Raw genomic sequence first — 14,326 nt, forward strand, 5'->3', positions numbered from 1 at the left:
ACCTCCGCGATTTACGAAATTGGCGTCCCGTCTCGCTCCTTAGCATGGACTACAAAATCGTAGTGAAAGCAATCTCGCTGCGGCTAGGGTCCGTGATGGCGGACGTGATCCACCCAGACCAGACCTATACTGTCCCGGGTCGCAGCATTTTTGACAACCTATTTCTAGTCCAAGACCTTTTGGAACTCGGGCGTAGAGACGGTCTGTCGTTCGCCCTCCTGTCTCTCGATCAGGAGAAGATGTTCGATAGAGTAGACCATGGGTACCTCCTGAGCACTCTGCAGGCGTTTGGATTCGGACCTCAGTTTGTGGGTTTTCTCCGGGTGCTGTACGCCTCCGCAGGGTGTCTGGTCAGGCTCAACTGAACCCTGACCGAACCAGTCAGCTTCGGGTGAGGAGTACGGCAGGGGTGCCCCCTCTCGGGCTAGCTGTATGCTCTGGCGATCGAGCCCTTCCTCTGTTTCCTCCGCAGGAGGTTGACGGGGTTGGTGCTGCGGGAGCCGGAGCTGCTGCTGGTTCTGTTGGCGTATGCTGGCAATGTGCTCCTTGTGGTCCAGGACCCAGGGCGTCTTGCCGTGGGTGGAGGCTTGCCAGGCCATCTAATCGGCAGCCTCCTCCGCTCAGGTCAACTGGGTCAAGAGCTCTGGCCTGGTGGTCAGGGACGGCTGGCAGGCAAGCTCCCTCCCACCCACGCTTCAGGCCATCTGGTGGAGTGCGGGTCCGCTGCTCTATCTCGGCGTTTACCTTTCTGCCACACACCCCTCTCCGCCGGAGACTGGCACAATTTAGAGGGCAGGGTGATAGAGCGGCTCCAGAAATGTACAGGACTACTCCGGTGCCTCTCCCTTAGAGGGAGAGCACTGGTGCTTAATCAACTAGTCCTGTCCATGCTCTGGTACCGGCTCAACACCCTGGTCCCGGCCCTGGGTTTCCTGGCCAACCTCCGGACATTGATTCTGGAGTTCTTCTGGTCAAGACTGCACTGGGTCCTTGCAGGGGTTCTCCATCTACCCCTGGAGGAGGGAGGGCAAGGCCTGAAGTGTCTGCACACTCAGGTCCATGTCTTCCGCCTCCAGGCCCTGCAGAGGCTCCTTTATGGTGCAGGTAGTCCGGCGTGGAGCATACTGGCGCACGCCTTCCTGCGCCGCTTCCGAGGGCTCTGATACGAACGGCAACTCCTTTATCTCCATCCGAGAGATCTTCCACGAGACCTCTCTGGGCTGCCGGTCTTCTACCAGGACCTCCTCCGGACCTGGAAACTGCTTTCAATGACCAGGTCCATGGTGGCCACCGAGGGGGCAGATCTCCTCGCGCAGCCCCTGCTACACAACCCCCAGCTCCGTGTGCAGGTGGCGGAGTCCCCCTCAGTGCACCAGAGGTTGGTCCTGGCAGAAGTCACAAGAGTCGGAGACCTCCTGGACTATGACTGGGGAGACTGGCTGGATCCCCTGACGCTCGCTCAGCGCATGGGGCTCTCCAGACCTCATACTCCCCAGCGCGTATTTCAGAAGGTGAGGGCCGCTTTGCCACCCGCTGCTCAGGTTTACCTCGACCGGGTCCTGCATGAGGGCGCACCTTGCCCACCCTCCACTCCAGGCCCGCAGGACCTTTCCATCGGGCCCCTACCCTGTGGACCCAACCAACCCCCCTGCCCCTTCACTTCTGCCTCCAGACCGTGCCAAGGAAACATCTATACACGCTTGTGCTCCATACCCTTCACGTCCTCACCCTCGCATCCCGCCCTGATACAAAATGGCGGGACCTCCTGCCACCTTTGGAGGGTGAGCAGCCCCGGTGGGCCAGCCTGTATTCCACCTTGGTCCTGAAGCCTGCCGGGGATATCAGTTGGCGGCGCTTTCATGGAGCTGTGAGCACAGGCGTCTTCTTGGCGCGGTTCACCCCTATGCCAGACACCTGCCCCTTTTGTGGCATGAGGGAAACCCTGGCACACATATACTTGGAGTGTGCCAGGCTGCAGCCCCTATTCCGGCTCCTCACGAATATTTTATTACGTTTTTGGTTACACTTTTCTCCTCACCTTTTTATTTATGCACTCCCTAACGTGGCCCCACAAAGTCATGGGACCTCCTGGTCAACTTCCTGCTGGCCCTGGCTAAAATTGTCATCTATAAAACCAGAGTGAGGAGGTTGGCCGATGGAGTCTCCTGTGACTGTGGGGCCTATTTCCGATCCTCGGTCCGTTCACGTATCTGGGCAGAGTTCCTCTGGGTGGCGTCCACTGACTCCCTTGACGCCTTTGAGGAGCAGTGGGCGCTGTCCAGGGTTCTCTGCTCGGTGTCCCCGTCCAGTTCCCTTCCTTTGACCACACTTCTGTCCCTGTTATTTCATTAGTTGTCTCCCATACTCATTTGGTGTCCAGGTCCTGTAGATCCCCCTCTTAGGCTGTTCCCAATAGGAACACTTTCCTGTAGCCATCTGGCCTGACCCTGTCACATAAGGCAATGGAGAGACAAGCCAGGGCAGTAAGGGGCATAGATAGAGAAATATGTAGAGAAAAGAAAAACAGGTGCAGATGTGCTGTTGATCTGCTCTAGCTCAACCAGAAATTTTGAACTTGATGGCAGAGTCACTGGGTGAGCTTCTCTGGCCTGTGCTGTGCAGGAGATCAGAGGAGATTATCAGAGTGGTCCCTTCAGGCCTTAGAATCTGTGACTATTTCAGACATTTGGGGATAGTGCTTGCTAATATGTTTTTACATCAGAGCAGTTTTATTTGCTGAGGAGAATACTGTGTACCCATTAGGATGGATTTATGCCCTTTGTGTTCCACATTCACAGCTGAGTGACTGCTATCGGGGAGTGGTGTTTGATGGACTAGAGACACTCTTTGCCCGCAGTATGCCTTCTGCTCTCCTTTGCCTGCTCAAAGCGATCAACAACCGGTGTTACATCTACATGGTGAACCTGTTCCAGGATTATGCTGCCATGAAGGCTAGGGAGAAGGCCAAGAAAGAGCAGGAAGGTGAGAAGGATTCTTCTGTGAACCCCCTGACACTCACACCTCTAACATGTCTGTGTGTCTGTCTAGACATTTCTAATAGTGGCTGTCAGCAAACTGGGGGTGGGGGGAAAGTTTTCCACCTCAGAAAATTTTGACCAAAACAAAAAAAAATTGTTTTCATCTGCATTTTCAACAGAAAATTTTGATTGGCGGCGGGGGGGGGAGGGTGAAAATTCAGATACCAAAATATTTCAATTTGGAAGTGTTACCGTGGTGCCTCATGGGAGTTGTAGCTAAGGTATCTCGTGCTCCCATTCTCCTTTCTAGGCTAGGGTCCCTGTCAGACTTCATCTCCCATGATGCATCACAATCTCTCCTTTTGGAGTCAGGAGGCAGTGCACCCTGGATGTGGTGCATACTGGAAGATGTAGTCCAGTTCAGGATCCTGTCCCTTAAAGACAAATGGGGACACAAGGTAACCAAGCTACAACTCCCATGAAGCACTGTGACAGAATATAGAAGAGGTTTTTCGCAGGAGTGGGTGGCTGAGATTCTGTGGCCTGTGTTGTGCAGGAGGTCGGACTAGATGATCATAATGGTCCCTTCTGACCTTAATATCTACGAGTCTATGAATCCATGTTCGGACTTTTGGGTTTTTGACAAAAATTGACTTTTCCTGCAGAAAGCAGACGCTTTTCTCAGAATGTTTTGTTTAGTCCTAAACCCAGTTTTCCATTGAACAGAAATTTTTCGACCAGCCCTAATTTCTAGAGTGCCTATCACCATATCTAGGCAGCAATACAAGCTAACAACCAGGATTCCCCTTTTGGTCATTTCACACAGTTACTGCAGCTTTTCACACCTGTATTCACATGATTTTAAATAGCACTTGAAAGGGTGTTTTATCCTTGGGCATAGACACAGAAGGGGTACAGCTTTGTTTGAAAGAAAAAATCGAGCTTCATCGGTGGAAGACTGTCCTGGCAGCTGGTGGCAGATGCTGGGCAGTCACTGCCAGGCAGCCCGTGGGCAGAGCAGCGCAGGCCTGGCTGAGAGACTGGCAGGGAAACAGGGTGTAGGTGGACTGTTTTTAGGGGCGTATTCTCAGAGCCTCCTAGGGTGCTGGGGACACCAGCACTAGAAATGGGAAAGAGAAAGTCTCATAGAAGAGATCGGCACAGTCCAGGTGCCTGGGATGAATCTGAGCTCTAGCTCTGGGGTAGCTATGCAGCTTGCATCAGGATCATCAAGTAGATCTGACTCTCTTATGGATTCTTTGGGTTCCTGCTGTCTCATGGGACATTCACATAGTTACGTGAGTAAAAACTGCTGCCCTCCCTCCCTTAGCACCTGTAGTTTTAGAGCCAAAGCTGCCCCGGGATCCAGCTTCACAATGCACAAAATACAGTGCGGCCAGCAATGTAGGACTCACAGGATCTGTTTACACTGCAGTGCAAGCCCAGGGCTGGCAGAATTCAAGTCAGCAGACCCAGGGTTTGTTAACCTAGAGCTTGAGCAGCTACACCCATTTGTAACCCCAAGGTAGGAATTGTTTAACCCTAGGCCCCAGCCTGGGGCTCCAGCGTCTACACTGCATTATGCGGGCTCCATCCAGCCACCCAACTCCCGGACTTCCTAGCGCTTTCCTAAAACGTGGCCGCTCGTGGAGCAGTGTGGGGAAACTTGACAGTCCAGAGGTCACAGAGAGTTGACCCATGGGATTGTGGGATACTATTGGCAGATTCTCAGAGCACAAGTCCAGTGGGGCTGCATCTATGCTGCAAAGCAAGAGGGCTTGAAGCCTAGGTCCCAGCTTGACTCAGGCTCGGACCCTCCACCGCCATGGTGTCCTGGGAGTCTGGGTCTGAGCCCTGGTTTAGTATGATTTGTGTGTGGACGGAAGGGGGGTAAAGTCTGAGTTCAAGCTCTGGGCTTACAATGCAGTGTATATGTACGCCCCCCCCCAGCACCTAACTCAGTGCCTGCTAATCGGAGCAAGGACACACACCTTTGTGTGACCCTGGGGCACTGCACAAGCTGGCTCCGGAAGAGGGCCTGTCCTGAGCACTGAGCTATGATTTCAGCTGGTGCATTTCTCTGTTTGGCTGCATGACAGAACAGGAACAGAAAGACGCCATTGCGAGGGAAAAGGCTCGTCTGCAGGAGATGGATGAGGAAGAGTACGATGCTCTCACTGAGGAGCAGAAAATTCAGTTTGATAACGAACTGCTCCAAGCGCTACGGGAGCGGAAGAAGAGGTGTGTGAACTGTCCCTGGACAGCCGCCTGGGAATGCTACTCCACCCTCCACGTGGGACACTTCTGTGCTTGCCTGTTGTTTCTTTTCCTGCGCCATGCACTGACACTACCTGCTTTGCAGTTGGTTTGTCTGGTTTTACCAAGTAGGAGTCATGGTTCTGAGTGGGGGTGAGTGGGATGGCGGGGAGAGTAGCTCAGAAGAAACAGCAGGAAGTTCTGTTTCTCCTCAGTGGTTCAGGAAGTGGGAGGAGTAGCTCACAAGAGGTGATGGAACCTCTGCTCTCACATAGTAGGAGACTCGTAAGGCCCAAATGACTCTCCTGCTTTTACCCATTGTGTAGGTTGTTGGCCAGAGGATAGCGTGCTGGATGGGGACTCGGGAGACCTGAATTTTAGTCTTGGCTAGGCTGCTGGGTAACCTTGGCAAGTGACTTCCCCTCTCTGTGCCTCAGTTTCCCCATCTGTAAAATAGGGATAATGATACTGACCTTCCTGTGTAAAGCACTTTGAGACCAGCTGATGAAAAGTGCTGGATAAAACTATGTATTATTGTGCTTTAATAATCCTAAATTAAGGACAACACTGAAAATTCAACTGTAACTCTTCTAGAGACACAGAGAGCTCCTCCTATTCCTTGAAAATCACATATGAACTATATTGGCTCAGTTTCACTGTTCTTTTCACAGTAGAGAAGTAGAGAAGTCCCTACAATGCTATTTGCATAGTACCCCTCTCATTGACTTAATATGCATAGTGACACTGGCCATAAATATTAACTGTAGCCAAAGGGGTGTGACATAGAGAATTAGGTTCTGATTCAGGTAATCATCCTTATTCAGTAGGGACGCTTATGCATATGCTTAACTTTAAGCATGTATTTAAGTCCCATTTAAGTCAGTGGGACTCAGGGTCATGCTTAAAGTTAGGTACATACTTGAGTGCTTTCCTCAGTTGAGACCAAATTTTGTTTCCCCAAAAAGAAGAAGAAAAATCAATGTGTTTGTTTTTAAATTGATATGAGCTCAGTTATATATTGTGTGGACTTCCAAGTGAATGGCTGCATTATTGACCTGGAAGCTCTGCAGACTACAGGAGGTGAGACTAGATGATCTGATGGTCTCTTCTGGCCTGAGAATCTATGGAGCAAGGCCTCAAGTTCAGACTGGTGTTCTAAGAGCCTAGATTTCCTAGGGCTGCGGCAGAGCTGAGAGTTTATGATGAGTGAGTTTTCTGTCTGCTTTACTGAAGGGAACTGGAGAAGTTGGCTCGAGAGCTCGAGGAAAAGAAGCACCAGCAGGAACTGGAGCGTTTGCGAGAAGAGGAAGAGATGAGGAAGAAGACCAAGCGGTGGAAGAAGGATTCTGGAAAAGAGAAAGATGAGGCCTTGGGAAAGAAAAGCCAGCTGGGAGGCAAACAGGTATGTGGTTGGGCTAATAAAGATGTTTAACTCTGTCTCTGCACTGACCCTGTCATGTGACACAAGCCAGCACCACAGCAGCTGGAGGTTCAATCGCATGTAATTTGCTAGGCCAGGGAATCCGTAGCTCATGATGAATATATTACACGGATCTGTTCTTGAAGGCTGTTGGGAAACTTGAGCTCGTGCACCGCACTGTGCTCTCTCAGTCAGTGCATTTCCCAGTTGAAGCATAGGACCCCTGGTCTCTGTAGACCACACTGAGTTCTAGTTCATTTCCAGGTGCAATTGCTCTGGTTGGTTTTGACGTAGAAAGTGCATGTGCTTTTAGTCCCTGGTATGTTGGAGCTGACCTTTTCTGCTCATTTTGCATGGTGACATCTGATCTGCTGTTCGTGACAAGCCATAGATTCATACAGCTTTGGGCTGGAAGCACTGGACAGTGCTCAGCTTCCCGCCATGGTCTGACAGGGTGTCGGAGTTCCCTCCCCACTCTGAACTCTGGGGTACAGATGTGGGGACCCACATGAAAGATCCCCTAAGTTTATTTCTACCAGCTTAGGTTAAAAACTTCCCCAAGGCACAAATTCTTCCTTGTTTTTGGACGGTGTTGCTGCCACCATCAAGTGAGTTAGACAAAGATTCAGGAAAAGGACCACTTGGAGTTCCTGTTTCCCTAAAATAGCCCCCCAAGCCCCTTGTCCCCCTTTCCTGGGGAGGCTTGAGAATAATATACCAACCAAATAGGTAAACAAGGTGAGCACAGACCGGACCCTTGAGTTTTTAGGACACTAAAAACCAATCAGATTCTTAAAAGCAGAACTTTATTATAAAGAAAAAAGTAAAAGAAGCGCCTCTGTAAAATCAGGATGGAAGGTAATTTTACAGGGTAATAAATAGATTTAAAACACAGAGGATTCCCCTCTAGGCAAAACTTTAAAGTTACAAAACACAGGAATAAACCTCCCTCTTAGCTTAGGGAAAATTCACAAGCTAAAACAAAAGATAATCTAACGCATTTCCTTGCTTTACTTACAATTTTTGTAATCTTAGATGCTTATTTCAGGTAGGGTTTTAGGAGAGGTTATTTCCCTGCCTGGTCCCTCTCTCTGTCCCAAGAGAGCACAAATTTGAAAGGATCTTCTTCCCTTATTGGTCAGGTGCCAACAAGGTTATTTGAGCTTTTAACCCCTTGCAGGTAAAGGAGGGATTTTATGCTACCCTTAGCTGTATGTTTATGAGACAGGGCCAGAATCACTTTACATTCAGGATATGCTGCCAGGTCTGTATATTCACTAGAGCCCGATTGTCAGAGGTGCTGGGCACACACTCGTCACATTGACTTAATTGAAGTCTCCTGCAGGAGAGAGTAATTTTGTCAGAAACCTGGGCTTGTCCAAACCACTACCCTCATTGCTGGCATCTCGAACTCAGACACAGGAGAAAGCAGTAGCCTTCCCATTAAGAGATGCTGAGGATATCATTATGCAGGGGATGCAATAGCCCTTGCACACTTGTTGTGGGAAGGTTCTGTATCAAATAAGCTAGATTGGAATCTCTTCGGCACAGTGCCCAAATCTTTGTTCTGTGTCTTTGCCGTGCCTAGCACAGTGAAGTCCTGGTCCATGCCCATGACTCCTAGGCGCTACGGTAATACAAATAATAAGCTATGAGTTAGTACTTAAAAATGTTCCCTTCCTTTTCCATAATCCTGATCTTATAGGGTGCCAGTATCTCCACCGTCAATAGGTCAGACCTCAGGCTGAATGAAGGGGTGGAGAGGAAAGTGTCTATGAGAGAGCGTCCAGATTCTGTGGCATGTGAGAAGGAGGACAAGAAAAAGCGGAGCAAACTCATTTTGCCAGACATCCTGCCACTAGGGCTGATGCCACCCTCAATCCCAGAGCAGGAGGAAATGGAAAAGGAGGTGGTAAGTGACAGTGAGAAGAACTTGACACAGAGGTTTAAAGTCTATGAGGCTGCGCAGAGGGAAATTGTCCAGATTCTGTCACTCTGGGACCGGGTGCAGGGTGTCCAACTGCCGCCCCCAGGCCTTGAGGAGACCCAGCATGAAGCAGAAGATCAGCGTCAGGCTCCATCTGGCCGCAAGGGCCGGAAGGACAGGGAAAGGGAGCGTCAGGAAAGACTGGAGAAGGAGAGAGCCGAGAGAGAACGGCTGGAAAAGGAGAGAGCTGAGAAGGAGCGCCTGGAAAAGCTAAAGGCACTGGAGGACTCTAAGGTGTCTGGGCTGGAGGGAGAAGGGGAAGAAGGAGCAGACAAAGACCAGGATGGAAAGAAAGACGTGGGGGTGCCATGCTTGGACTTCCAGGTACTGAACTCAGAGGACTCCAGTGGGAAGAGGATCTTGGAGAGTGGCAAGCTGCCAGAAGTAGAGCAGGTAAAACCACTGTCTCACATGGTGAGCAAGAGCATGTGTTACTGGGCTCTGGAGCGCTCTCTCAGCCTAGGGTTGCAGTGGCAAAGCTCTAATGCATGGGTATTCGTTACATACATTAGCCTCCAGGCTCTGAAACTGGAGGCTCAGTTTTGCAAGGTTCTAATCACCTGCTGGGAGGTGATGGGAGTTGAGGGAGCTCAGCATCTTGCCGGATTGAGCCTAGTGAGGATTGGGCAAATCACATAGCCTCTTTCTGCCTTGGTTTCCCTCGCTTGGGGGTGCTGATTCCCGCTATTAATAAAGTTTCAGTGCTGCATGTCTGAGAAGCACCTCAGACTGAATAAGTACTAAGTGGTGTTATCCAGTATTATCCCCATCTTTGTTCTTCCACTTTCAGTTTTTTTCCTCCTCTTTCTATTTCTCCTTGTTATTCTCCTGCCATCCTCTTTCCTTGTGTTTCTCTACTTTCTCTCCTCTCCTCTTCTCTGGTCCTGCCATCCTGGCTCCTCCTTTCTAATGGAATTATCAGCACCACAGAGTTAGCTGCAAATGGCACAAGAGCCAGGTAGATCATGGGGCCACAGTGCTGAGCTCTGTAACTCTTCTCAGGGTAACTGACTATGCGAAAGATTTCTTCCCAGAGTCATGCAGGAAGGATTTCCACAGGCTGGCAATGCTCTGGGCCTTTTCCACTACACTTATGCAGCGAACCCACTGTCACAGCTGTCTTCTGGGCAGCAGTTTAACACTCCATTCCTCTCTGTAGAGGAAAGAGTTGGAGGTTAATGATTAAGGCTATGATTTAGTCATGGGTATTTTTAGTAAAAGTCATGGACAGGTCACGGGCAATAAACAGAAAGTCCTGGCCCCGATCTGACCATGACTTGTACTATATTAATATGCCCGACTAAACCTTAGGTGCTCTGGAAGGGCTCCCACTGCTACTGCTCTGATGTGGGGGCTCTGGCATGCCACCGCTGCCGCTCAGGGTGGAGGGCAGCCTGGGGCACCGCTGCTGATGCCCCGGGGTGTGGGGCTACTCAGGGCCCTGCCGCTGCTGCTCAGGGTCGGGGGTGGCTCCGGGCAGAGGGCAGCTCAGAGTCCTGCTGCTGCTGGAGGGGGGCGGCCCAGGGTACCGCTGCTGCTCCTGGACTGCTGCTCCGGGGGAGTACCCGGGACCAGCTGCCTGGGGCCACCTGAGCAGCTGAGGCGGCCCTGGGATCAGCCACATGGGCCACTGCAGAAAACACAGAGGTCCGAGAAAGTCATGGAATCTGTGACTTCTGTGACCTCTGTGAAAGTCTCACAGCCTTATTAATGATGAATGAGGCATTAATGAAAGGCTTTCTCTCATGGCTTAGATCCTGGATGGCTTGGGGCTCGGTCCCTCAGGGCCACCCATCCCTCCGACCGCCTTTTTCTCCGTGATTCCCTACCCAGAGAAGCGGATGGCTCCTGTGGCAGGAGAAGCTCTCAAGCACTTCACCTTCATTGTGCCCGAAGATATGAATATGGATGAGGAAAAGAAGGATGCAGAGGGCAGTGCAGATGCTTCTGTCGCTGTCCCTGTGGTGAAGGTACAGGGCTAAGTGGAAATGTTGCTTTGCTGCCTTTTGCAGAAGGTCCCGCAGTGATGGGAATGATCATGCTGGTGAGCTGCAACACCTGACCATAAAATGAAATTAGCAGCGGAGAAATGACATGTCCCTGTGTCTAGGAAGATTTGGACTGACATCAGTCTCTAACCATATGCTGTGTTTGTACAGTGCATTGCACAATGCGGTCCTGCTCCCTGACTGGGGTCCTGGGTGTTGTGGTAATGCAATTAATAAATAATAGTAAACCTTAAGGCCGACATTTTCTGAAAGGTGTGTGTACTTGTGCACCTGATTTGCACACACTGTTACCAGGACTTCACACACAGCTGACCTGTGGCACTTCCAACTGGTCAGTTCCACAGGCAGTGTTCCTGATCCCTTGCAGAGTCATGGTAGTTGCACGTGTAGATTAGATGCACAGTTGGATGTGAACATGTTTGTGAACATGTTAGCCATGCTGTTTCCTACCCACTGCCCCTACATTGCTAACTTCTAAAGAACAACAGCTCCCTTGTTTGCTTTGAGGGTTAGTGTTGGCTTGTGAACCTGAACTTGGGCCTTAGCTGATTTAAAAACAAAACAAAACCCTCTTTTCAATTTTCCTTTAAATAAAGAACCATTTTCATTGCAGCTCAGTTCAGAGCACAGGGGGAAAATCCGTGTCAATCAGCAAAGAAGGGGAAGAGATGGAAGGGGAAGAAAAGCCTTTGATAAGACTATTATAAAGCATGAAAAGCAACAAACTAACAAACCCAATTGTTGTGGTTAGAATTTTACAGGCATTTCACAAGGAGAGATTTCCTTGATGAAATAAAAAAAACAAACAACAAAGGATCTAAATCCTATGCAGAAAGAAGCCATTAATCCTGTGTAGGGTGGATGCTCGTTACTTGTTATCTGTCGCATTGAACATGCTGGAGGCCTTATCTCAGGGACTTAGGGCTAAGGCACATGGTGACCCTAACCATGGACTCCTGCTGCTTAAACATGAATGGGCACAAATAAGACCCTTGCCTCCATTCTTGGCTTTTCTTTCATCTCGGTGCCATTGCTCTTGGATCGGCGCTGTGGCGCCTTGGTAGAGTACTTGGCTGCCTCTTCTTTGGGTCTCCTGAGCTATTTCTGACTGTCTTTCCTACCCTCGCACTGGGTTGCAGGAAGAACAGATCACCCCAACCAGAGGCAGACTAAAGAAGGACAAACCAGAGCCCAGCCGTGAGGCTCAGAAGGACAAGCGCAGCACAGGCCGCAAGAAGGGTCTTCAGGGGCCAGGCCCTGGGGCACTGGCACCGCTGTCAGAGCTGGATCAAAGCAACTTCATTGGGGAACAATCCCAAGAAAAGATCCTCAGGTGAGCTACCAAGCAGCTGAGCCTGACGCTTTCTAGCCGGGAGCCTGATTAGCATAAGCCAGAGAGACCGGAGACCAGTGATGTTCCTTCTGCCTTGGGGATTTGTAGGGGTCTCACTAGGCCACTCTGCTCACCCAGGACATGTCTCCCAGGCATACTGAACAGCAGTGGGTGCTGCTCAGTGGAGAACGTGGATGATTCCATGTAGCAGGGAGGTGCTTAGGGCTCTTTGTTAGGGTTGCCAGGTATCCAGTTTTCAACCAGAATGCCCGGTCGAAAAGAGACCCTGGCAGCTCTGGTCAGCACCACTGATTGGGCCATTAAAAGTCCAGTCATCGGTGCAGCAGGGCTAAGGCAGGGTCCCTGCCTGCTCTGGCTTCACATGGCTCCTGGAAGCAGTGGCATGTCCCTCTCCAGCTCCTACGTGTGGGTGCAACCAGGGGGCTCCACATGCTGTCCCCTCCCCAAGTGCCACCCCCGCAGCTCCCATGGGCTGGGAACCTGCAAATGGGGCAGGGAACAAAGCCACCTAGCCACACCTCTGCATAGGAGCCAGAGTGGGGACATGCCACTGCTTCCAGGAGCTGCTTGAGGTAAGCGCTGCCTGCACCCCTGACCCTCTCCCGTGCCCCAACCCCCTGCCCCAGCCCTGATCCTCCTCCCATCCTCCGAACCCCTTGGTCCTAGCCCAGAGCCCCCGCCTGCACCCCAAATCCTTCAGCCCCACTCCAGAGCCTGCATCCCCAGCCGGAGCCCTCGCACCCCACACCCCCTGTCCCAGCCCGGAGCCCCCTCCTGCACCCTGAACCCCTCATTTCTGGCCCAACCCCGGAGCCCACATCCCCAGCCGGAACTCTCACCCCCTTCCGCACCCCAACCCCCTAAGTCAGCCTGGTGAAAATGAGCGAGTGAGTGAGGGTAGGCGGGGGGGGTATGGAGTGAGTAGGGGTGGGGCCTCAGAGAAGGGGTGGGGCAAGGGTGTTTGATTTTGTGCGAGTAGAAAGTTGGCAACCCTATTCTGTGTATGTCTCATTCTTATGCTGGATCAGTCTGTTGCTCCCTCCTTAGCTGTGAGAGATGCAGAAAGAGTATAATCTCTTCCTAATAATATAATGCTTCCATGCCGGTGACAAGGCTGGGCCATGTGTACAGGCAAGCAGGCCCACTCCCTGTACTCAGCACAGACCGTGCCTTCTCCCAGCTCCTCCTCAGAGCAGATCACCTCACAGCGGCACTGCTGTTCAGATGGAGCCTCCTGTTCGCTGGGAATTCTCCTTCCTGGGTACAAAGGGCCAGCACCAGACCCTTCCCAATAGATGCATTCTTCCTGCACGTATTGGGAAGGTTTATCAGAAGTCCTGAGGTTAATACTTCTCCCTTGGCTCCTCTGAAATAAATGAAGACACTGAAAATAACTATTCTTCACCTCCTACCAACCTGCCCAGCTCCCACCAGTCAGGGCAGTGCCTTGTAGCACATCCTGTAGATCACCCAACGCAGACTGTCAGACTGGCTGTGAAAGCAAATTGCTACGGTCCCGAAGACCCTCTGCTGAGAATGCCATCCCTCCAGTGGGTCATGGGAAGAGATGGCCTCTCGGGCAGCCGGGATCCAAACGCCACAGGGATCAGTATTCAAAGTGAACCCCTTGAATTTCTCTGGGAAGCAAAGAGGAAGCCGTTGTCAGAGATCTAGTGTAATGTCACTGAGCCAGGGAGCAGCCATGCTCTGCACTAGCAGCGGACTCTGGCTAGGCTTCAGGGGTGGCGCGTGTAGAGCACATGGTAGGAACCCAGTATCACGGTCACAGATACGGTGGCATGTTCTGCTCTAACAGGCGAGACACTTGAGTGTCCACATTTCTGTGGAGAGTGCGAGTTCCTGACCCAGAAGCCAGTCTGGCAGGGTTCCTATGATTTTATGTTCTACAAGTTACCCCAGCTTTCTCAGTGTCTCGCCCTGTCGGGTGTCTGAAGCACATAAAGGGTTCTCTCTCACCGCCAGGCTGAGCAGCTTCCGCTGGACGGTGCCTGCTGACGGAGAGGTTGTCATGAAGATACACTTCTCCTCCACTGTGGCAGGGCAGTTTGATCAGACCCTGAACTTCGAGATCCTGGGCACACGCCGGCAGTACCAGCTTTACTGCCGAGGCACCTGCACTTACCCTACCATCAGCCAGGACCCCAGGTCAGCACCTGCATGCCTGGTAAAGCTGCTGGGCTACTCTTCTGAGCAGGATCCCTGAGGTCTAGAGGGAGCCTGAGCTGCTGAATCTGACACCACCTTCCCGCCTCCCCCATCAGTGTAGAGTCCCCGTCGACTCTGACAGTGGGGAAGCTGTGG

At 51.5% G+C, this 14,326-nt stretch overlaps 1 protein-coding gene across 1 annotated transcript in view; it reads left to right on the plus strand.

The window, feature by feature from the left end:
* Nucleotides 1–14,326, plus strand: part of HYDIN (HYDIN axonemal central pair apparatus protein) — a 387,143-nt gene that overhangs the window by 283,852 nt on the left and 88,965 nt on the right. The window contains exons 43-49 of the mRNA XM_077831048.1: nucleotides 2,799–2,982; nucleotides 5,078–5,219; nucleotides 6,468–6,636; nucleotides 8,360–9,034; nucleotides 10,396–10,611; nucleotides 11,790–11,983; nucleotides 13,988–14,170. Of these exons, the coding sequence (XP_077687174.1) occupies nucleotides 2,799–2,982; nucleotides 5,078–5,219; nucleotides 6,468–6,636; nucleotides 8,360–9,034; nucleotides 10,396–10,611; nucleotides 11,790–11,983; nucleotides 13,988–14,170 (1,763 nt within the window). The remainder of the gene's footprint in view (nucleotides 1–2,798; nucleotides 2,983–5,077; nucleotides 5,220–6,467; nucleotides 6,637–8,359; nucleotides 9,035–10,395; nucleotides 10,612–11,789; nucleotides 11,984–13,987; nucleotides 14,171–14,326) is intronic.

Source organism: Eretmochelys imbricata, chromosome 12 (assembly GCF_965152235.1).
Source record: "Eretmochelys imbricata isolate rEreImb1 chromosome 12, rEreImb1.hap1, whole genome shotgun sequence".
NCBI classification, from domain to species: domain Eukaryota; kingdom Metazoa; phylum Chordata; order Testudines; family Cheloniidae; genus Eretmochelys; species Eretmochelys imbricata.